Source organism: Pseudophryne corroboree, chromosome 3 (genome assembly GCF_028390025.1).
Source record: "Pseudophryne corroboree isolate aPseCor3 chromosome 3, aPseCor3.hap2, whole genome shotgun sequence".
Taxonomy (NCBI): domain Eukaryota; kingdom Metazoa; phylum Chordata; class Amphibia; order Anura; family Myobatrachidae; genus Pseudophryne; species Pseudophryne corroboree.
In genome coordinates, this window is record NC_086446.1 from 405344018 (window position 1) to 405366734 (window position 22717).

Sequence of the window (22717 nt, forward strand, 5' to 3'; positions counted from 1 at the left end):
CTGCGGAGACCGTCTATACCCCATGGTCCTTACGGAGTACCCAGCATCCACTAGGACGTCAGAGAAAAGGGGTTTAAATTTACCAGTGAAATAAAAATACTCTAAAACCAATAAGCCCTAAAAACACTCCTTTGGAACGCTACTGAGCAAACGTTGCCACATACCCGTGGTTTCTGCATAAATATGCTTATAAACCCCTTTCGTCCTCCAGATACCATTGCATTCACGTTACAATAAATGTACATTTCCAAAGATTACCCGCGATCAACCACTGTGGGTTAAACATAAAAAAGTTTATTAATTTGTGAAGAAGAAATATTGCACAACCGTGCGCGCGGCGGGTGCAGGAAGACGGCAGCAGCACTGCCCCCACACCCACACTGCTGTGGGTGGGTAGTGTGGGACACAACAAGGACGAGAGGCGAGACTGCACCAAGGCAATCCAGATGAGCGACAGTGTGTGTGCACGCCCCTTTCCTCGACGTCACCCACTGCCCCTGCCTCAGTCCGTTGGAAACCCCGTGCGGGTGTAAGAGAAGTCTGGCGGCCGCCATTTCGAGCAGACGAAGGTTTGCCATTACACGGCCTCGTTATCTTCCCGCCCTAAAGTTCCCAGTTGTATCCCAGGCCGGGCGCCGCCACCGCTCCTGTCCTCCTCTCTGTCTCCTCCATCCTGCGCACACGCTCTGAGCGCCAGCTCTGTAACGACGCGTTGTTCTCTTTGTAGATTCAACGCCATTCCTCTCTCGCCATAAACAAGGCCGAGGCCTAGCAGCTATCAGACCGGCGCGCCTCAGGTAAGCCACACAGCGCGCTGCCGCAGAGGTTTTTTCTGTGCGATGTATTCATTCGCTGTCCTTGTTCTCCGGTAGATAACCGTGTTCAGGCAGAGGCATATGCCCCACACTCTGTGCATGGACACGTATGTCCTCTGCGTGACTGGCTGTTCCTTGATAGGCCTAGGCCCCATCCACAGCCGATTATGTAATGCATGATGTGCTCTGCGTGTGCAATGTGTGATGGTGTGCTCTGCGCGTGTGATGTGTAACGTGATGGCAGAGTATATTTATGTAATGCGTGATGTTATGGTGCGCTAAGTGTATGTAACACTTCAGGTGATGGTTTATTATTATTACTGCTACAGTTTTATATAGCACAGCATATTCGGTTGTGCTTTACAAGTGGTACAGTGATAACACACAACTGGGTAATAGACAGATATAGAGATGGGTAAATCCTGCTTGTAAGTTTACAATCTTTAGGGATTTAGGGGCAGATTTATTAAGCTCGGTGAAGTGATAAAGTGGAAGGTGATAAAGCCCCAGCCAATCAGATCCTAACTACCATGTTAGAGGCTGGGTTTGAAAAATGACAGTTAGGAGCTGACTGGCTGGTACTTTATCACCTTCCACTTTATCACTTCACCAGGCTTAATAAATCTGCCCCTTAATGCTTGATGTGATGGCGTGCTCTGCATAGGTAATGCGTGACGCTAGGGTGTGCTGTGCATATGTTTTGCATGATGTAGTTTGGCACACATGGTGCTTATGTACTCGATTGGCATGCATATGCTCCTCAACCTGGGTACGCACTAGTGTATCCAACCAATCCGATGGGTGGCGGCACTTGACATGCGTCAAGTGGATACACACTTGCTGATGCCGGCTCTTTCTGGGAAGCCATGTGACGTTGTGTTCTGCAGCATGTCATCGCTAGCGACCTGCGTGAGGACGCATATCATGGGTGCACACTAGACGATGTACCCTATATGTCTCTCTGATCCGCGGGATCGTGTGACATATCTAGTGTGTACCCAGCTTAAGAGAATGTAACATGTATAGTTATTGATCCTTTCCATAAGCATAGTAATACTGATCTACAATATAGGCCAGGGCTTGGTTCTTAGGCCTACTCCAGGAAGTGTTTTAATATCAAATTATTTTGAATGTGTTTTGTGGTCAAAAGTTAAGCAGAATGAATGTTTCTCTATCGTCCTAGTGGATGCTGGGGTTCCTGAAAGGACCATGGGGAATAGCGGCTCCGCAGGAGACAGGGCACAAAAAGTAAAGCTTTTTCTGATCAGGTGGTGTGCACTGGCTCCTCCCCCTATGACCCTCCTCCAGACTCCAGTTAGATTTTTGTGCCCGGCCGAGAAGGGTGCAATCTAGGTGGCTCTCCTAAAGAGCTGCTTAGAAAAAGTTTAGCTAGGTTTTTTATTTTAGTGATTCCTGCTGGCAACAGGATCACTGCAGCGAGGGACTGAGGGGAGAAGGAGTCAACTCACCTGCGTGCAGGATGGATTGGCTTCTTGGCTACTGGACATCAAGCTCCAGAGGGACGATCACGGGTACAGCCTGGATGGTCACCGGAGCCACGCCGCCGGCCCCCTTGCAGATGCTGAAGACAGAAGAGGTCCAGAATCGGCGGCTGAAGACTCCTGCAGTCTTCAAAAGGTAGCGCACAGCACTGCAGCTGTGCGCCATTTTCCTCTCAGCACACTTCACACGGCAGTCACTGAGGGTGCAGGGCGCTGGGAGGGGGGCGCCCTGGGAGGCAAAATGATTACCTATAAAGGCTAAAAATACCTCACATATAGCCCTAGAGGCTATATGGAGATATTTAACCCCTGCCTAATTTCTCTAAATAGCGGGAGACGAGCCCGCCAGAAAAGGGGCGGGGCCTATCTCCTCAGCACACGGCGCCATTTCCTCTCACAGTTCCGCTGGTCAGGACGGCTCCCAAGTCTCTCCCCTGCACTGCACTACAGAAACAGGGTAAAACAGAGAGGGGGGGGCACATTTATGGCGATAATTTGATATAACAAAGCAGCTATAAGGGAGCACTTATTATAAGGCTATCCCTGATATATATATATAGCGCTTTTGGTGTGTGCTGGCAAACTCTCCCTCTGTCTCCCCAAAGGGCTAGTGGGTCCTGTCTTCGTTAGGAGCATTCCCTGTGTGTCTGCTGTGTGTCGGTACGTGTGTGTCGACATGTATGAGGACGATATTGGTGTGGAGGCGGAGCAATTGCCAAATATGAGGATGTCACCCCCTAGGGAGTCGACACCGGAATGGATGCCTTTATTTATGGAACTACGGGATAGTGTCAACACGCTAAAGCAGTCGTTTGACGACATGAGGCGGCCGGACAATCAATTAGTGCCTGTCCAGGCGACTCAAACACCGTCAGGGGCTGTGAAACGCCCTTTGCCTCAGTCGGTCGACACAGACCCAGACACAGGCGATGACTCCAGTGGTGACGGTGACGAATCAACCGTATTTTCCAGTAGGGCCACACGTTATATGATTTTGGCAATGAAGGAGGCGTTACATTTAGCTGATACTACAGGTACCACTAAACAGGGTATTATGTGGGGTATGAAAAAACTACCTATAGTTTTTCCTGAATCAGAAGAACTAAATGACGTGTGTAATGAAGCGTGGGTTGCCCCTGATAAAAAACTGATAATTTCAAAGAAATTATTGGCATTATACCCTTTCCCGCCAGAGGTTAGGGAGCGCTGGGAAACACCTCCTAGGGTGGACAAGGCGCTAACACGCTTATCTAAACAAGTGGCGTTACCCTCTCCTGAGACGGCCGCACTTAAAGATCCATCAGATAGGAGGATGGAAAATATCCAAAAAAGTATATACACACATGCAGGTGTTATACTACGACCAGCTGTAGCGACTGCCTGGATGGGCAGTGCTGGGGTAGTTTGGTCAGAGTCCCTGATTGAAAATATTGATACCCTGGACAGGGACAATATTTTACTGTCGTTAGAACAAATAAAGGATGCATTTCTTTATATGCGTGATGCACAGAGGGATATCTGCACACTGGCATCACGGGTAAGTGCTATGTCCATTTCGGCCAGAAGAGCTTTATGGACGCGACAGTGGTCAGGTGATGCGGATTCAAAACGGCATATGGAAGTTTTGCCGTATAAAGGGGAGGAGTTATTTGGAGTCGGTCTATCAGATTTGGTGGCCACGGCTACAGCCGGGAAATCCACCTTTCTACCTCAAGTCACTCCCCCACAGAAAAAGGCACCGACTTTTCAACCGCAGCCCTTTCGTTCCTTTAAAAATAAGAGAGCAAAGGGCTATTCATATCTGCCACGAGGCAAAGGTCGAGGGAAGAGACAGCAACACGCAGCTCCTTCCCAGGAACAGAAGCCCTCCCCGGCTTCTACAAAAGCCTCAGCATGACGCTGGGGCTCCTCAAGCGGACTCGGGGATGGTGGGCGGTCGTCTCAAAAATTACAGCGCGCAGTGGGCTCACTCGCAGGTAGATCCCTGGATCCTGCAGATAATATCTCAAGGGTACAGGTTGGAATTAGAGACGGATCCACCTCGCCGTTTCCTGAAGTCTGCTTTACCAACGTCCCCCTCCGAAAGGGAGACGGTTTTGGAAGCCATTCACAAGCTGTACTCTCAGCAGGTGATAGTCAAGGTACCTCTTCTACAACAAGGGAAGGGGTATTATTCCACTCTTTTTGTGGTACCGAAGCCGGATGGCTCGGTAAGGCCTATTCTAAATCTGAAGTCCTTGAACCTGTACATAAAGAAGTTCAAGTTCAAAATGGAGTCACTCAGAGCAGTGATAGCGAACCTGGAAGAGGGGGACTTTATGGTATCCTTGGACATCAAGGATGCGTATCTCCACGTTCCAATTTACCCCTCACACCAGGGGTACCTCAGGTTCGTTGTACAAAACTGTCACTATCAGTTTCAGACGCTGCCGTTCGGATTGTCCACGGCACCTCGGATCTTTACAAAGGTAATGGCCGAGATGATGATTCTTCTTCGAAGAAAAGGCGTATTAATTATCCCATACTTGGACGATCTCCTAATAAGGGCGAGGTCCAGAGAACAGCTAGAGATGGGATTAGCACTGTCTCAAGAAGTGCTAAAACAGCACGGGTGGATTCTGAATATTCCAAAATCCCAGTTAATGCCGACAACTCGTCTGCTGTTCCTAGGGATGATTCTGGACACGGTTCAGAAAAAGGTTTTTCTCCCGGAGGAAAAAGCCAAGGAGTTATCCGAGCTTGTCAGGAACCTCCTAAAACCAGGAAAGGTGTCTGTACATCAATGCACAAGAGTCCTGGGAAAAATGGTAGCTTCTTACGAAGCAATTCCATTCGGCAGATTCCACGCAAGAATTTTCCAAAGGGATCTGTTGGACAAATGGTCAGGGTCGCATCTTCAGATGCACCTACGGATAACCCTGTCTCCAAGGACAAGGGTGTCTCTTCTGTGGTGGTTGCAGAGTCCTCATCTATTGGAGGGCCGCAGATTCGGCATACAGGATTGGATCCTGGTGACCACGGACGCCAGCCTGAGAGGCTGGGGAGCAGTCACACAAGGAAGAAACTTCCAGGGAGTATGGACGAGCCTGGAAACGTCTCTTCACATAAACATTCTGGAACTAAGAGCAATATACAATGCTCTAAGCCAGGCAGAACCTCTGCTTCAGGGAAAACCGGTGTTGATCCAGTCGGACAACATCACGGCAGTCGCCCATGTGAACAGACAGGGCGGCACAAGAAGCAGGAGTGCAATGGCAGAAGCTGCAAGGATTCTTCGCTGGGCAGAGAATCATGTGATAGCGCTATCAGCAGTGTTCATCCCGGGAGTGGACAACTGGGAAGCAGACTTCCTCAGCAGACACGATCTTCACCCGGGAGAGTGGGGACTTCATCCAGAAGTCTTCCACATGCTGGTAACCCGTTGGGAAAGACCAATGGTGGACATGATGGCGTCTCGCCTCAACAAAAAACTGGACAGGTATTGCGCCAGGTCAAGAGATCCGCAGGCAATAGCTGTGGACGCGCTGGTAACGCCTTGGGTGTACCAGTCGGTGTATGTGTTTCCTCCTCTGCCTCTCATACCAAAAGTATTGAGAATTATACGGCAAAGAGGCGTAAGAACGATACTAGTGGTTCCGGATTGGCCAAGAAGGACTTGGTACCCGGAACTTCAAGAGATGATCACGGAAGATCCGTGGCCTCTACCTCTAAGGAGGGACTTGCTTCAGCAGGGTCCCTGTCTGTTTCAAGACTTACCGCGGCTGCGTTTGACGGCATGGCGGTTGAACGCCGGATCCTAATGGAAAAAGGCATGCCGGAAGAAGTCATTCCTACTTTGATTAAAGCAAGGAAAGAAGTAACCGTGCAACATTATCACCGAATTTGGCGAAAATATGTTGCGTGGTGCGAAGATCGGAGTGCTCCGACGGAGGAATTTCAACTGGGTCGATTCCTACATTTCCTGCAATCAGGATTGTCTATGGGTCTCAAATTGGGATCTATTAAGGTTCAAATTTCGGCCCTGTCGATTTTCTTTCAAAAAGAATTGGCTTCAGTCCCTGAAGTCCAGACCTTTGTGAAGGGAGTGCTGCATATACAGCCTCCTGTGGTGCCTCCAGTGGCACCGTGGGATCTCAATGTAGTTTTGGATTTTCTAAAATCTCATTGGTTTGAACCACTAAATAAGGTGGATTTGAAATATCTCACTTGGAAAGTGACCATGCTTCTAGCCCTGGCTTCTGCCAGGAGAGTGTCAGAATTGGCAGCTTTATCTTACAAAAGCCCATATCTGATTTTCCATTCGGACAGGGCAGAACTGCGGACTCGTCCGCATTTTCTCCCTAAGGTGGTGTCAGCATTTCATCTGAACCAGCCTATTGTAGTGCCTGCGGCTACAAGTGACTTGGAGGACTCCAAGTTACTGGACGTTGTCAGAGCATTAAAAATATATATTGCAAGAACAGCTGGAGTCAGAAAATCTGACTCGTTGTTTATATTGTATGCACCCAACAAGATGGGTGCTCCTGCGTCTAAGCAGACGATTGCTCGTTGGATCTGTAGCACAATCCAACTGGCACATTCTGTGGCAGGCCTGCCACAGCCTAAATCTGTAAAGGCCCACTCCACAAGGAAGGTGGGCTCATCTTGGGCGGCTGCCCGAGGGGTCTCGGCATTACAACTTTGCCGAGCAGCTACGTGGTCAGGGGAGAACACGTTTGTAAAATTTTACAAATTTGATACTCTGGCTAAGGAGGACCTGGAGTTCTCTCATTCGGTGCTGCAGAGTCATCCGCACTCTCCCGCCCGTTTGGGAGCTTTGGTATAATCCCCATGGTCCTTTCAGGAACCCCAGCATCCACTAGGACGATAGAGAAAATAAGATTTTACTTACCGATAAATCTATTTCTCGGAGTCCGTAGTGGATGCTGGGCGCCCATCCCAAGTGCGGATTATCTGCATAAATTGTACATAGTTATTGTTAACTTATTCGGGTTATTGTTGTAGGAAGCCATCTTTCAGAGGCTCCGCTGTTATCATACTGTTAACTGGGTTTAGATCACAAGTTGTACGGTGTGATTGGTGTGGCTGGTATGAGTCTTACCCGGGATTCAAAATCCTCCCTTATTGTGTACGCTCGTCCGGGCACAGTACCTAACTGGAGTCTGGAGGAGGGTCATAGGGGGAGGAGCCAGTGCACACCACCTGATCGGAAAAAGCTTTACTTTTTGTGCCCTGTCTCCTGCGGAGCCGCTATTCCCCATGGTCCTTTCAGGAACCCCAGCATCCACTACGGACTCCGAGAAATAGATTTATCGGTAAGTAAAATCTTATTATTTAAAACATCACTATATATACTGATTTATTAAATGTCTACTATATTAAATATATTTATTTCTCTATCGTCCTAGTGGATGCTGGGGTTCCTGAAAGGACCATGGGGAATAGCGGCTCCGCAGGAGACAGGGCACAAAAAGTAAAGCTTTAGGATCAGGTGGTGTGCACTGGCTCCTCCCCCTATGACCCTCCTCCAAGCCTCAGTTAGATTTTTGTGCCCGGCCGAGAAGGGTGCAATCTAGGTGGCTCTCCTAAAGAGCTGCTTAGAAAAGTTTAGCTTAGGTTTTTTATTTTACAGTGAGTCCTGCTGGCAACAGGATCACTGCAACGAGGGACTTAGGGGAGAAGAAGTGAACTCACCTGCGTGCAGGATGGATTGGCTTCTTTGGCTACTGGACATTAGCTCCAGAGGGACGATCACAGGTACAGCCTGGATGGTCACCGGAGCCTCGCCGCCGGCCCCCTTGCAGATGCTGAAACGAGAAGAGGTCCAGAATCGGCGGCAGAAGACTCCTCAGTCTTCTTAAGGTAGCGCACAGCACTGCAGCTGTGCGCCATTTCCTCTCAGCACACTAAACACGGCAGTCACTGAGGGTGCAGGGCGCTGGGAGGGGGGCGCCCTGGGAGGCAAATGAAATCCTTTTTTGGCTAAAAATACCTCACATATAGCCTCCGGGGGCTATATGGAGATATTTAACCCCTGCCAGAATCCATTAAAGAGCGGGAGACGAGCCCGCCGAAAAAGGGGCGGGGCCTATCTCCTCAGCACACAGCGCCATTTTCCCTCACAGAAAGGCTGGAGGGAAGGCTCCCAGGCTCTCCCCTGCACTGCATTACAGAAACAGGGTTAAAACAGAGAGGGGGGGCACTAATTTGGCGTTAGAAATATATAAAAGATGCTATAAGGGAAAACACTTATATAAGGTTGTCCCTATATAATTATAGCGTTTTTGGTGTGTGCTGGCAAACTCTCCCTCTGTCTCTCCAAAGGGCTAGTGGGTCCTGTCCTCTATCAGAGCATTCCCTGTGTGTGTGCTGTGTGTCGGTACGTGTGTGTCGACATGTATGAGGACGATGTTGGTGAGGAGGCGGAGCAATTGCCTGTAATGGTGATGTCACTCTCTAGGGAGTCGACACCGGAATGGATGGCTTATTTAGGGAATTACGTGATAATGTCAACACGCTGCAAGGTCGGTTGACGACATGAGACGGCCGACAAACAATTAGTACCGGTCCAGACGTCTCAGAAACACCGTCAGGGGTTTTAAAACGCCCGTTTACTTTAGTCGGTCGACACAGACACGGACACTGAATCCAGTGTCGACGGTGAATAAACAAACGTATTCCTTATTAGGGCCACACGTTAAGGGCAATGAAGGAGGTGTTACATATTTCTGATACTACAAGTACCACAAAAGAGGGTATTATGTGGGATGTGAAAAAACTACCGTAGTTTTTCCTGAATCAGATAAATTAAATGAAGTGTGTGATGATGCGTGGGTTCCCCCCGATAGAAAATTATGGGCGGTATACCCTTTCCCGCCAGAAGTTAGGGCGCGTTGGGAAACACCCCTTAGGGTGGATAAGGCGCTCACACGCTTATCAAAACAAGTGGCGGTACCGTCTATAGATAGGGCCGTCCTCAAGGAGCCAGCTGACAGGAGGCTGGAAAATATCATAAAAAGTATATACACACATACTGGTGTTATACTGCGACCAGCGATCGCCTCAGCCTGGATGTGCAGAGCTGGGGTGGCTTGGTCGGATTCCCTGACTAAAAATATTGATACCCTTGACAGGGACAGTATTTTATTGACTATAGAGCATTTAAAGGATGCATTTTCTATATATGCGAGATGCACAGAGGGATATTTGCACTCTGGCATCAAGAGTAAGTGCGATGTCCATATCTGCCAGAAGATGTTTATGGACACGACAGTGGTCAGGTGATGCAGATTCCAAACGGCACAAAGGTGTATTGCCGTATAAAGGAAGAGGAGTTATTTGGGGTCGGTCCATCGGACCTGGTGGCCACGGCAACTGCTGGAAAATCCACCGTTTTTACCCTAAGTCACATCTCTGCAGAAAAAGACACCGTCTTTTCAGCCTCAGTCCTTTCGTCCCTATAAGAGTCATATCTGCCCAGGGATAGAGAAAAGGGAAGAAGACTGCAGCAGGCAGCCCATTCCCAGGAACAGAAGCGTTCCACCGCTTCTGCCAAGCTCTCAGCATGACGCTGGGACCGTACAGGACCCCTGGATCCTACATGTAGTATCCCAGGGGTACAGATTGGAATGTCGAGACGTTTCCCCTTCGCAGGCTCCTGAAGTCTGGTTTACCAAGGTCTCCCTCCGACAAGGAGGCAGTATGGGAAACAATTCACAAGCTGTATTCCCAGCAGGTGATAATCAAATTACCCCTCCTACAACAAGAAAAGGGGTATTATTCCACATTATATTGTGGTACTGAAGCCAGAAGGCTAGGTGAGACCTATTCTAAATCTAAAAAAATTTGAACACTTACAAAGGTTCAAATCAAGATGGAGTCACTCAGAGCAGTGATAACGAACCAGGAAGAAGGGGACTATATAGTGTCCCGAGACATCAGGGATGCTTACCTCCATGTCCAAAATTTGCCCTTCTCACTAAGGGTACCTCAGGTTCGTGGTACAGAACTGTCACTATCAGTTTCAGACGCTGCCGTTTGGATTGTCCACGGCACCCCGGGTCTTTACCAAGGTAATGGCCGAAATGATGATTCTTCTTCGAAGAAAAGGCGTCTTAATTATCCCTTACTTGGACGATCTCCTGATAAGGGCAAAGTCCAGGGAACAGTTGGAGGTCGGAGTAGCACTATCTCGGATACTGCTACAACAGCACGGGTGGATTCTAAATATTCCAAAATCGCAGCTGATCCCGACGACAAGTCTGCTGTGCCTAGGGATGATTCTGGACACAGTCCAGAAAAAGGTGTTTCTCCCGGAAGAGAAAGCCAGGGAGTTATCCGAGCTAGTCAGGAACCTCCTAAAATCAGTGCATCATTGCACAAGGGTCCTGGTAAAGATGGTGACTTCCTACGAAGCAATTCCATTCGGCAGATTTCACGCAAGAATTTTTCAGTGGGATCTGCTGGACAAATGGTCCGGATCGCATCTTCAGATGCATCAGCGGATAACCCTATATCCAAGGACAAGGGTGTCTCTCCTGTGGTGGTTACAGAGTGCTCATCTTCTAGAGGGCCGCAGATTCGGCATTCAGGATTGGATGCTGGTGACCACGGAGGCCAGCCCGAGAGGCTGGGGAGCAGTCACACAAGGAAAAAATTTCCAGGGAGTGTGATCAAGTCTGGAGACTTTTCTCCACATAAATATACTGGAGCTAAGGGTAAATTTATAATACTCTAAGCTTAGCAAGACCTCTGCTTCAAGGTCAGCCGGTATTGATCCAGTGGGAAAAACATCACGGCAGTCGCCCACGTAAATAGACAGGGCGGCACAAGAAGCAGGAGGGCAATGGCAAAAACTGCAAGGACTTCTCGCTGGGCGGAAAATCATGTGATAGCACTGTCAGCAGTGTTTCATTCCGGGAATGGAAACTGGGAAGCAGACTTCCTCAGCAGGCACGACCTCCACCCGGCAGAATGGAAACTTCATCGGGAAGTTTTCCACATGATTGTAAACCGTTGGGAAATACCAAAGGTGGACATGATGGCGTCCCGTCTGAACAAAAAACGGGACAGGTATTGCGCCAGGTTAAGAGACCCTCAGGCAATAGCTGTGGACGTTCTGGTAACACCATGGATGTACCAGTCGGTGTATGTGTTCCATCCTCTGCTTCTCATACCTAAGGTACTGAGACTTATAAGACGTAGAGGAGTAAGAACTATACTCATGGCTCCGGACTGGCCAAGAAGGACTTGGTACCCGGAACTTCAAGAGATGCTCACAGAGGACTTATGGCCTCTGCCGCTAAGAAGGGACTTGTTTCAGCAAGTACCATGTCTGTTCCAAGACTTACCGCAGCTGCGTTTGACGGCATGGCGGTGGAACGCCGGATCCTAAGGGAAAAAGGCATTCCGGAAGAGGTCATTCCTACCCTGGTCAAAGCCAGAAAGGAGGTGACCGCACAACATTATCACCACATGTGGCAAAAATATGTTGCGTGGTGTGAGGCCAGAAAGGCCCCACGAAGAAATTTCAACTCGGTCGATTCCTGCATTTCCTGGAAACAGGAGTGTCTATGGGCCTCAAATTGGGGTCCATTAAGGTTCAAATTTCGGCCCTGTCGATTTTCTTCCAGAAAGAAGTGGCTTCAGTTCCTGAAGTCCAGAAGTTTGTCAAGGGAGTATTGCATATACAACCCCCTTTTGTGCCTCCAGTGGCACTGTGGGATCTCAACGTAGTTCTGGGATTCCTCAAATCACATTGGTTTAAAACCAGTCAAATCTGTGGATTTGAAGCATCTCACATGAAAAGTGACCATGCTCTTGGCCCTGGCCTGGACCAGGCGAGTGTCAAATTGGTGGTTTTTTCTCTCAAAAAAGCCCATATCTGGTTGTCCATTTGGACAGGGCAGAGCTGCGGACTCGTCCCCAGTTCTCTCCCTAAGGTGGTGTCAGTGTTTCACCTGAACCAGCTTATTTTGGTGCCTTGCGCCTACTAGGGACTTGGAGGACTCCAGGTTGCTAGATGTTGTCAGGGCCCTGTAAATATAGGTTCCAGGACGGCTGGAGTCAGGAAAACTGACTTGCTGTTATCCTGTATGCACCCAACAAACTGGGTGCTCTTGCTTCTAAGCAGACTATTGCTAGTTGGATGTGCAATACAATTCAGCTTGCACATTCTGTGGCAGGCCTGCCACAGCCAAAATATGCAAATGCCCATTCCACAAGGAAGGTGGGCTTATCTTGGGCGGCTGCCCGAGGGGTCTCGGCTTTACAACTTTGCCGAGCGGCTATTTAGTCAGGGGCAAACACGTTGGTAAAATCCTACAAATTTGATACCCTGGCTAAGGAGGACCTGGAGTTCTCTCATTCGGTGCTGCAGAGTCATCCGCACTCTCCCGCCCGTTTGGGAGCTTTGGTATTATCCCCATGGTCCTTTCAGGAACCCCAGCATCCACTAGGACGATAGAGAAAATAAGAATTTACTTACCGATAATTCTATTTCTCGGAGTCCGTAGTGGATGCTGGGCGCCCATCCCAAGTGCGGATTATCTGCAATACTTGTACATAGTTACAAAAATCGGGTTATTATTGTTGTGAGCCATCTTTTCAGAGGCTCCGCTGTTATCATACTGTTAACTGGGTTCAGATCACAGGTTGTACAGTGTGATTGGTGTGGCTGGTATGAGTCTTACCCGGGATTCAAAATCCTTCCTTATTGTGTACGCTCGTCCGGGCACAGTATCCTAACTGAGGCTTGGAGGAGGGTCATAGGGGGAGGAGCCAGTGCACACCACCTGATCCTAAAGCTTTACTTTTTGTGCCCTGTCTCCTGCGGAGCCGCTATTCCCCATGGTCCTTTCAGGAACCCCAGCATCCACTACGGACTCCGAGAAATAGAATTATCGGTAAGTAAATTCTTATTTTATACATTTTTAAATGCGGGGGGTGGTGTTTTAGTGGAAATTTCCACTTTGGTGCACCTGCAGCAAGTAACTATATAAATTCTTGTATGGAACTTTTTTTTTTTTTTTCCCATTTTACGCTCTCCCCCCACCTTAATCCGACTTTTGTTGGATTTAGCATGATCACATTGAATGTTTGCCGGTTTCACGGTAGTCTTAAATTATTGATGATTCATCTTATATTACAATATGGGCTTGAAACAATGACCAGTCACTACAGAAAGGAATACGGTAGCTATAGTGTAATCAAAAAAGTTGTCGTGAAACGGTAGTGTTTGCAACACGCAATATGTACTGTAGTCATGCTTTCCTTCCTGCAAGAGGGTACTGTAAAATACCTGTAGCAATTTCTGTAAGAACCCTGATAGTCACTGAATCATGCGGTTAACTTTTCACATTTTTCTTGTTATATTTGATAGACCAAAAAAGGATGTCTGAATCCTAATTTTGTTCAAAATGTTATACTAACAACCAAAAATATTTTTCCTAAGGTGTCAACTAATTGGAGACCGGTGGCTACAGCTGATTGAGCTTGTGATTGTTCTTCCCTCGGCTGCCATTTAAAAGTGGATGACCAGTGTGCCTTTTATGTTTTACAAACTTGGTAGTTCACTAGGAAAATGGTCTACATGTAGAACTACTCTTGGAGGGTAGGGGCAAAGGGGCACCGTAGAAAATCTTTGTTTGGTCGTAGTGCAGTTTAAAGATGGCAAAGTTAGAATTTGTTAGATCTTGTAGAGTGAAAAGAATGTTACTGATGTTATATATTAATTTTGAAGTGGCTAATTTGAGATGTCCTTAATTGTTATATTATTTTGGTCGAATAGCCAGTAGTTTTTTTTTTTTTTTTTTTTTTTAAACAGATTTATAAGGCGCTATAGATCCTTTCCTTTGCAAATACAGGTACAACATCGATTATCTGGCACCTGATAGTCCGCCACCTCTTTTAATCCGGACATATCAGGCGCAGGTGTGAATTAAGCTGCGGTTGGGCTCAGTCAGGCTGCAGGAGGTTTAGGTGCTGTGTGGGTGAGTTAGGCTGCGGGAGGTTTAAGATTAGGCAGTTTGGGTGGGAGGGGCCGTCAAGATGCTGCTGTATGTACCACCGATAATCCGCACAGTTCTGGAACCAAGGGTGTCGGATGATAATAATTACATGTAGCGGCATACATGAAGTGTCCTGAAGAACAAAAAAAAACATACATAAAACACTGTACCACCGAGAAAGAGAGTATATGGGGTATATGCAATTGCGGTCGAATTCCTGAAAATGTCGAAAAACGGGACATTTTCGACAAAAAAAAATTTCGACAATGCAATTCAGTTCTTTTCGTCAAAAAAAAACGGACTTTCAAAATTCGACATTTGTCAAATTCGACATTTCGACAATAGTACAAATGCGGCAATTCGACAAAAGTATATTCAATTGAAGGTTGTAAATTCGACAACAGTGCTTTTAGACAGTAAATTCGTCCTTTTCAATCCGCCACACTTTGCTGGGGGAATCTAATAAAAAATTTTATAAACATTTTTTTTTTAGTTTTTTTTTTTTTTATTGGTACACGTTGAGTATCCCTTATCCAAAATGCTTGGGACCAGAAGTATTTTGGATATCGGATTTTTCCGTATTTTGGAATAATTGCATACCATAATGAGAGATCATGGTGATGGGACCCAAGTCTAAGCACAGAATGCATTTATGTTTCATATACACATTATACACACAGCCTGAAGGTAATTTTAGTTATTTTTAATAACTTTGTGCATTAAACAGTGTGTACATTCACACAATTCATTTGTGTCATATACACCTTACACACAGCCTGAAAGTCATTTAATACAATATTTTTAATTGTGTATTAAACAATGTTTGAGTACATTGAGACATCAGAAAATAAATGTTTCACTATCTCACTCACTCAAAAAATTCCGTATTTTGGAATATTCCGTATTTTGGAATATTTGGATATGGGATACTCAACCTGTAATAGCATATCTATTTATATTAGAAGGGATTAGGTACTTGGTTTGTCTATTTTGTAGGCACAAGTATTATTTATATATTTTTAAAAATATTTTTTTTTAAATGGAATGGTAAAAATCAGGAATTAAAAATGCGTGGGGTCCCCCGTCCTAAGCATAACCAGTCTCTGGCTCTTCGAGCCGGTCCTGGTTCTAAAAATCCGGGGGAAAAACTGACATGGGATCCCCCGTATTTTTAAAACCAGCACCGGGCTCTGCGCCTGGTGCTGGTGCAAAAAATACGGGGGACAAAAAGCGTAGCGTAGGGGTCACCCGTATTTTTTACACCAGCATCGGGCTCCACTAGCTGGACTGATAATGCCACAGCCGGGGGTCACTTTTATACAGCGCCCTGCGGCCGTGGCATTAAATATCAAACTAGTCACCCCTGGCCGGGGTACCCTGGGGGAGTGGGGACCCCTTCAATCAAGGGGTCGTGTCCCCCCCCCCCCCCCCCCCCCCCCCCCAGCCACCAACGGGCCAGGGGTGAAGCCCGAGGCTGTGTCGTCGTTCCCCCCCTTCCCCCATCCAAGGGCTGCGGATGGGGGGCTGATAGCCTTGTGAAAATTGAAAGAATATTGTTTTTTTCCAGTAGTACTACAAGTCCCAGCAAGCCTCCACCGCAAGCTGGTACTTGGAGATCCACAAGTACCAGCATGCGGAAGAAAAACGGGCCCGCTGGTACCTGTAGTTCTACTGGGAAAAAAATAACCAAATAAAAACAGGACACGCACACCGTGAGAGTAAAACTTTATTTCACACATGTCGACACACACATACTTACCTATGTTCACACGCCGACCTCTGTCCAGTTGTCCAAGTAGAATCCACGGTGTACCTGAAAATAAAATTATACTCACCTGATCCAGTGTCCTGTGGTCTTTTATTATAATCCACGTACTTGGCAAAAAAAAAAAAAATTAACACCCGGACCAGGCGGACTGAAAGCAATCCCATGTTTACACATGGGACCCCTTTCCCCGAATGCAGAGCCCCCCACCGTGACTGCTGTCACAGAAAGGTCTCTTCAGCCAATCAGGAAGCGCCACTTCGTGGCACTCTCCTGATTGGCTGTATGCGCGTCTGCTGGCAGACAGCGCATCGCACAGCTCCCTCCATTAGTTTCAATGGTGGGAACTTTGCGGTCAGCGGTGGGGTTACCCGCGGTCAGCCGCTGACCGCGGGTGACCTGACCGCAAAGTTTCCACCATTGAATATAATGGTAAGGTTTTGCGATGCGCTGTCTGACAGCTCAGACGCGCATAGCCAATCAGCAGAGTGCCACGACATTGCACTCGCTGATTGGCTGAAGGGACCCTCTGTGACAGGAGTCACGTGGGGTCCCGGTATTCGTGGAAAGGGGTCCCATGTGTAAACATGGGACCCCTTTCAGTTCGGGTTGCCGTTTTGTTGTTTTGCCAAGTACGAGGATTATTTTAAAAGATCCGGACACTGGATCAGGTGAGTATAATTTTATTCACAGGTACCCCGGATTCTTCAGTGACGAGGGGGGCGTGGCAGTCGGCGGGTCAACATAGGTAAGTATGTATGTGTCGGCATGTATGAAATAAACTTATACTTTCACGGTGTGTGTCTCCTGTTTTTATTTGGGTATTTTTTTTCCAGTAGAACTACAGGTACAAGCGGGCCCGTTTTTCCACCCGCATGCTGGTACTTGTGGTTCTCCAAGTACCAGCTTGCGGGGGAGGCTTGCTGGGACTTGTAGTTCTTCTGGAAAAACTATATTCTATCATTTTACTAAAGGCTATCAGCTCCCCATCCGCAGCCCTTGGATGGGGGGGGGGGGACACAGCCTCGGGCTTCACCCCTGGCCTTTGGGTGGCTGGGAGGGGGACCCCTTGATTGAAGGGGTCCCCACTCCCCCAGGGTACCCCGGCCAGGGGTGACTAGTTTGATATTTAATGCCACGGCCGCAGGGCGCTGTATAAAAGTGACCCCCCGGCTGTGGCATTATCTGTCCAGCTAGTGGAGCCCGATGCTGGTGTAAAAAATACGGGGGACCCCTACGGTTTTTGTCCCCCGTATTTTTTGCACCAGGCGCAGAGCCCGGTGCTGGTTTCCCCCCCCCCCCCCCCCCCCCCGGATTTTTAGAACCAGGACCGGCTCGTAGAGCCCGAGGCTGGTTATGCTTAGGAGGGGGGACCCCACGCAATTTTTTTGTGTGGTTTTTCCCGTTTTTTTTAACATTTTTAAAAGTCTAATCAAAATCCGTCAAATCGGACGTTTTTCGACAGCGGGGCTGTCGAATCCGTTTTTTATTGAATATGTTGAATTCCGGCACCCACTTGCCGGAATTCGACAGTCGAATTGTGTCGAATTAAAAAACGGGCGAAAAATTGCTGCGATTCGCCGGCAATTGCATATACCCCTATGTCTGGTGTGTAAAAATCTAAACTTAGTTAATATATTGGGGGGGGGGGGGGGGGGCGTTCAATTGATTATGTGCGCCCAATTTCCTGTCTAAAGTGAAGAAGCGATTAGGGGACGCTATTCAATTCTTTATTTCTCTGACGTCCTAGTGGATGCTGGGAACTCCGAAAGGACCATGGGGAATAGCGGCTCCGCAGGAGACTGGGCACAAAAGTAAAAGCTTTAGGACTAGCTGGTGTGCACTGGCTCCTCCCCCCATGACCCTCCTCCAAGCCTCAGTTAGATTTTTGTGCCCGAACGAGAAGGGTGCAATCTAGGTGGCTCTCCTGAGCTGCTTAGAGTAAAAGTTTAAATTAGGTTTTTTATTTTCAGTGAGTCCTGCTGGCAACAGGCTCACTGCATCGAGGGACTAAGGGGAGAAGAAGCGAACTCACCTGCGTGCAGAGTGGATTGGGCTTCTTAGGCTACTGGACATTAGCTCCAGAGGGACGATCACAGGCCCAGCCATGGATGGGTCCCAGAGCCGCGCCGCCGTCCACCTTACAGAGCCAGAAGAGCAGAAGAGGTCCGGAAAATCGGCGGCAGAAGACGTCCTGTCTTCAATAAGGTAGCGCACAGCACCGCAGCTGTGCGCCATTGCTCTCAGCACACTTCACACTCCGGTCACTGAGGGTGCTGGGGGGGGGGGGGGGGGGGTGGGCGCCCTGAGACGCAATAAAAATACCTTAGATGGCAAAAAATACATCACATATAGCTCCTGGGCTATATGGATGCATTTAACCCCTGCCAGAATACATAGAAAAACGGGAGATAGGCTCCGCCCCCTTATCGGCGGCCTTATCTCCTCAGCACACTGGCGCCATTTTCCCTCACAGCTCCGTTGGAGGGAAGCTCCCTGGCTCTCCCCTGCAGTCACTACACTACAGACAGGGTTAAAAAAGAGAGGGGGGGCACTAATTACGCGCAGTATTAAAGATACAGCAGCTATAAGGGGAAAAACACTTATTTAAGGTTATATATATAGATATAGATATATATAGATATATATAGCTAGCGCTCTGGTGTGTGCTGGCAAACTCTCCCTCTGTCTCCCCAAAGGGCTAGTGGGGTCCTGTCCTCTATCAGAGCATTCCCTGTGTGTGTGCTGTATGTCGGTACGTTTGTGTCGACATGTATGAGGAGAAAAATGATGTGGAGACGGAGCAGATTGCCTGTAATAGTGATGTCACCCCCTAGGGGGTCGACACCTGAGTGGATGAACTGTTGGAAGGAATTACGTGACAGTGTCAGCTCTGTATAAAAGACAGTGGTTGACATGAGACAGCCGGCTACTCAGCTTGTGCCTGTCCAGATGTCTCATAGGCCGTCAGGGGCTCTAAAGCGCCCGTTACCTCAGATGGCAGATATAGACGCCGACACGGATACTGACTCCAGTGTCGACGGTGAAGAGACAAATGTGACTTCCAGTAGGGCCACACGTTACATGATTGAGGCAATAAAATGTTTTACACATTTCTGATAATACGAGTACCACCAAAAAGGGGTATTATGTTCGGTGAGGAAAAACTACCTGTAGTTTTCCTGAATCTGAGAAATTAAATGAGGTGTGTGATGATGCGTGGGTTTCCCCCGATAACAACTGATAATTTCTAAAATGTTATTGGCATTATATCCTTTCCCGCCAGAGGTTAGGGTGCGTTGGGAAACACCCCCTAGGGTGGATAAAGCGCTCACACGCTTGTAAGGGCTCTACCCTCTCCTGAGATGGCCGCCCTTAAGGATCCTGCTGATAGAAAGCAGGAGGGTATCCTAAAATGTATTTACACACATACTGGTGTTATACTGCGACCAGCAATCGCCTCAGCCTGGATGTGCAGTGCTGGGTTGGCGTGGTCGGATTCCCTGACTGAAAATATTGATACCCTAGATAGGGACAGTATATTTTTGCCTATAGAGCATTTAAAAGATGCATTTCTATATATGCGTGATGCACAGCGGAATATTTGCCGACTGGCGTCAAGTCTAAGTGCGTTGTCCATTTCTACCAGTAGAGGGTTATGGACACGACAGTGGTCAGGTGATGCGGATTTCAAACGGCATTTGGAAGTATTGCCTTATTAAGGGGAGGAGTTATTTGGGGTCGGTCTTTCAGACCTGGTGGCCACGGCAACAGCTGGGAAATCCACGTTTGTACCCCAGGTCGCCTCTCAACATGAGAAGACGCCGTATTATCAGGCGCAGTCTTTTTGTGGACAAGCGGGCAAAAGGTTCCTCATTTCTGCCCCGTGACAGAGGGAGAGGAAAAAGGCTGCAGAAATCAGCCAGTTCCCAGGAACAGAAACCCTCTCCCGCCTCTGCCAAGCCCTCAGTATGACGCTGGGGCTTTACAAGCAGAATCAGGCACGGTGGGGGGGCCCATCTCAATGAATTTCAGCGCGCAGTGGGCTCACTCGCAAGTAGACCCCTGGATCCTTCAGGTGATATCTCAGGGGTACAAATTGGAATTCGAGACGTCTCCCCCTCGCCGTTTCCTGAAGTCGGCTTTACCGATGTCTCCTTCTGACAGGGAGACAGTTTTGGAAGCCATTCACAAGCTGTATTCCCAGCAGGTGATAATCAAGGTACCCCTCCTGCAACAGGGAACGGGGTATTATTCCACACTGTTGTGGTACCGAAGCCGGACGGCTCGGTGAGACCGATTCTAAATCTAAAATCTTTGAACACTTACAGAGGTTCAAATTCAAGATTGAGTCACTCAGAGCAGTGATTGCGAACCTGGAAGAAGGGGACTACATGATGTCTCGGGACATCAAGGATGCTTACCTTCATGTCCAAATTTACCCTTCTCACCAAGGGTACCTCAGGTTTATGGTACAGAACTGTCACTATCCGTTCAGACGCTGCCGTATGGATGGTCCACGGCACCCCGGGTCTTTACCAAGGTAATGGCCGAAATGATGATATTCCTTCGAAGGAAGGGAATTTTAGTTATCCCTTACTTGGACGATTCCCTGATAAGGGTAAGATCCAGGGAACAGTTGGAGGTCGGTGTAGCACTATCTCAGGTAGTGTTGCGGCAGCACGATTGGATTCTCAATATTCCAAAATCGCAGCTGGTTCCGACGACTCGTCTTCTGTTCCTAGGGATGATCCTGGACACAGTCCAGAAAAAGGTGTTTCTCCCGGAGGAGAAAGCCAGGGAGTTATCCGAGCTAGTCAGGAACCTCCTAAAACCGAGCCAAGTCTCAGTGCATCAATGCACAAGGGTTCTGGGTAAAATGGTGGCTTCCTATGAAGCAATCCCATTCGGCAGATTCCACGCAAGTACTTTCCAGTGGGACCTGCTGGACAAATGGTCCGGGTCGCATCTTCAGATGCATCAGCGGATAACCCTGTCACCAAGAACAAGGGTGTCCCTCCTGTGGTGGTTGCAGAGTGCTCATCTTCTAGAGGGCCGCAGATTCGGCATTCAGGACTGGGTCCTGGTGACCACGGATGCCAGCCTGCGAGGCTGGGGAGCAGTCACACAGGGAAGGAATTTCCAGGGCTTATGGTCAAGCCTGGAGACATCACTTCACATAAATATCCTGAAGCTAAGGGCCATTTACAATGCTCTAAGCTTAGCAAGACCTCTGCTTCAAGGTCAGCCGGTGTTGATCCAGTCGGACAACATCACGGCAGTCACCCACGTAAACAGACAGGGTGGCACAAGAAGCAGGAGGGCAATGGCAGAAGCTGCAAGGATTCTTCGCTGGGCGGAAAATCATGTGATAGCACTGTCAGCAATTCCGGGAGTGGACAACTGGGAAGCAGACTTCCTCAGCAGACACGACCTCCACCCGGGAGAGTGGGGACTTCACCCAGAAGTCTTTCACATGATTATAAACCGTTGGGAAAAACTCGACAGGTATTGCGCCAGGTCAAGGGACCCTCAGGCAATAGCTGTAGACGCTCTGGTAACACCGTGGGTGTACCAGTCAGTGTATGTGTTCCCTCATCTGCCTCTCATACCCAAGGTACTGAGATTGATAAGATGGAGAGGAGTAAGCACTATATTCGTGGCTCCGGATTGGCCAAGAAGGACTTGGTAACCGGAACTTCAAGAGATGCTCACGGAGGATCCGTGGCCTCTACCTCTAAAAAGGGACCTGCTTCAGCAAGGACCCTGTCTGTTCCAAGACTTACCGCGACTGCGTTTGACGGCATGGCGGTTGAACGCCGGATCCTGAAGGAAAAAAGGCATTCCGGATGAAGTCATCCCTATCCTGATCAAAGCCAGGAAGGATGTAACCGCAAAACATTATCACCGCATTTGGCGAAAATATGTTGCGTGGTGCGAGGCCAGTAAGGCCCGACGGAGGAAATTCAACTGGGTCGATTCCTACATTTCCTGCAAACAGGAGTGTCTATGGGCCTGAAATTGGGGTCCATTAAGGTTCAAATTTCGGCCCTGTCAATTTTCTTCCAAAAAGAACTAGCTTCAGTCCCTGAAGTTCAGACGTTGTAAAAGGGGTACTGCATATACAGCCTCCTTTTGTGCCTCCAGTGGCACCTTGGGATCTCAATGTAGTTTTTGGGTTCCAAAAAGTCACATTGGTTTGAACCACTTAAATCTGTGGAGTTAAAATATCTCACATGGAAAGTGGTCATGCTGTTGGCCCTGGCCTGGGCCAGGCGCGTGTCAGAATTGGCGGCTTTATCCTGTAAAAGCCCTTATCTGATTTTCCATTCGGACAGGGCGGAATTGAGGACTCGTCCTCAGTTTCTCCCTAAAGTGGTTTCAGCGTTTCACCTGAACCAACCTATTGTGGTGCCTGCGGCTACTAGGGACTTGGAGGATTCCAAGTTGCTAGACGTTGTCAGGGCCCTGAAAATATATGTTTCCAGGACGGCTGGAGTCAGAAAATCTGACTCGCTGTTTATCCTGTATGCACCCAACAAGCTGGGTGCTCCTGCTTCTAAGCAGACTATTGCTCGTTGGATTTGTAGTACAATTCAGCTTGCACATTCTGTGGCAGGCCTGCCA

General features: G+C 48.3%; 1 protein-coding gene across 4 annotated transcripts in view; it reads left to right on the forward strand.

The window, feature by feature from the left end:
• The first annotated feature begins 405 nt into the window (after positions 1-405).
• RBM39 (RNA binding motif protein 39) overlaps positions 406-22717 on the forward strand; it is a 146552-nt gene continuing 124240 nt past the window's right edge. For 3 of the 4 annotated variants that reach the window (XM_063960157.1, XM_063960159.1, XM_063960158.1), the window contains exon 1: positions 13834-13928. In XM_063960157.1, coding sequence (XP_063816227.1) covers positions 13849-13928 — 80 coding nt within the window. In that variant the 5' untranslated portion in view covers positions 13834-13848. Of the gene's footprint in view, positions 570-727; positions 798-13833; positions 13929-22717 lie in introns of those variants that run through there. The other variant, XM_063960163.1, reaches the window with a different exon arrangement.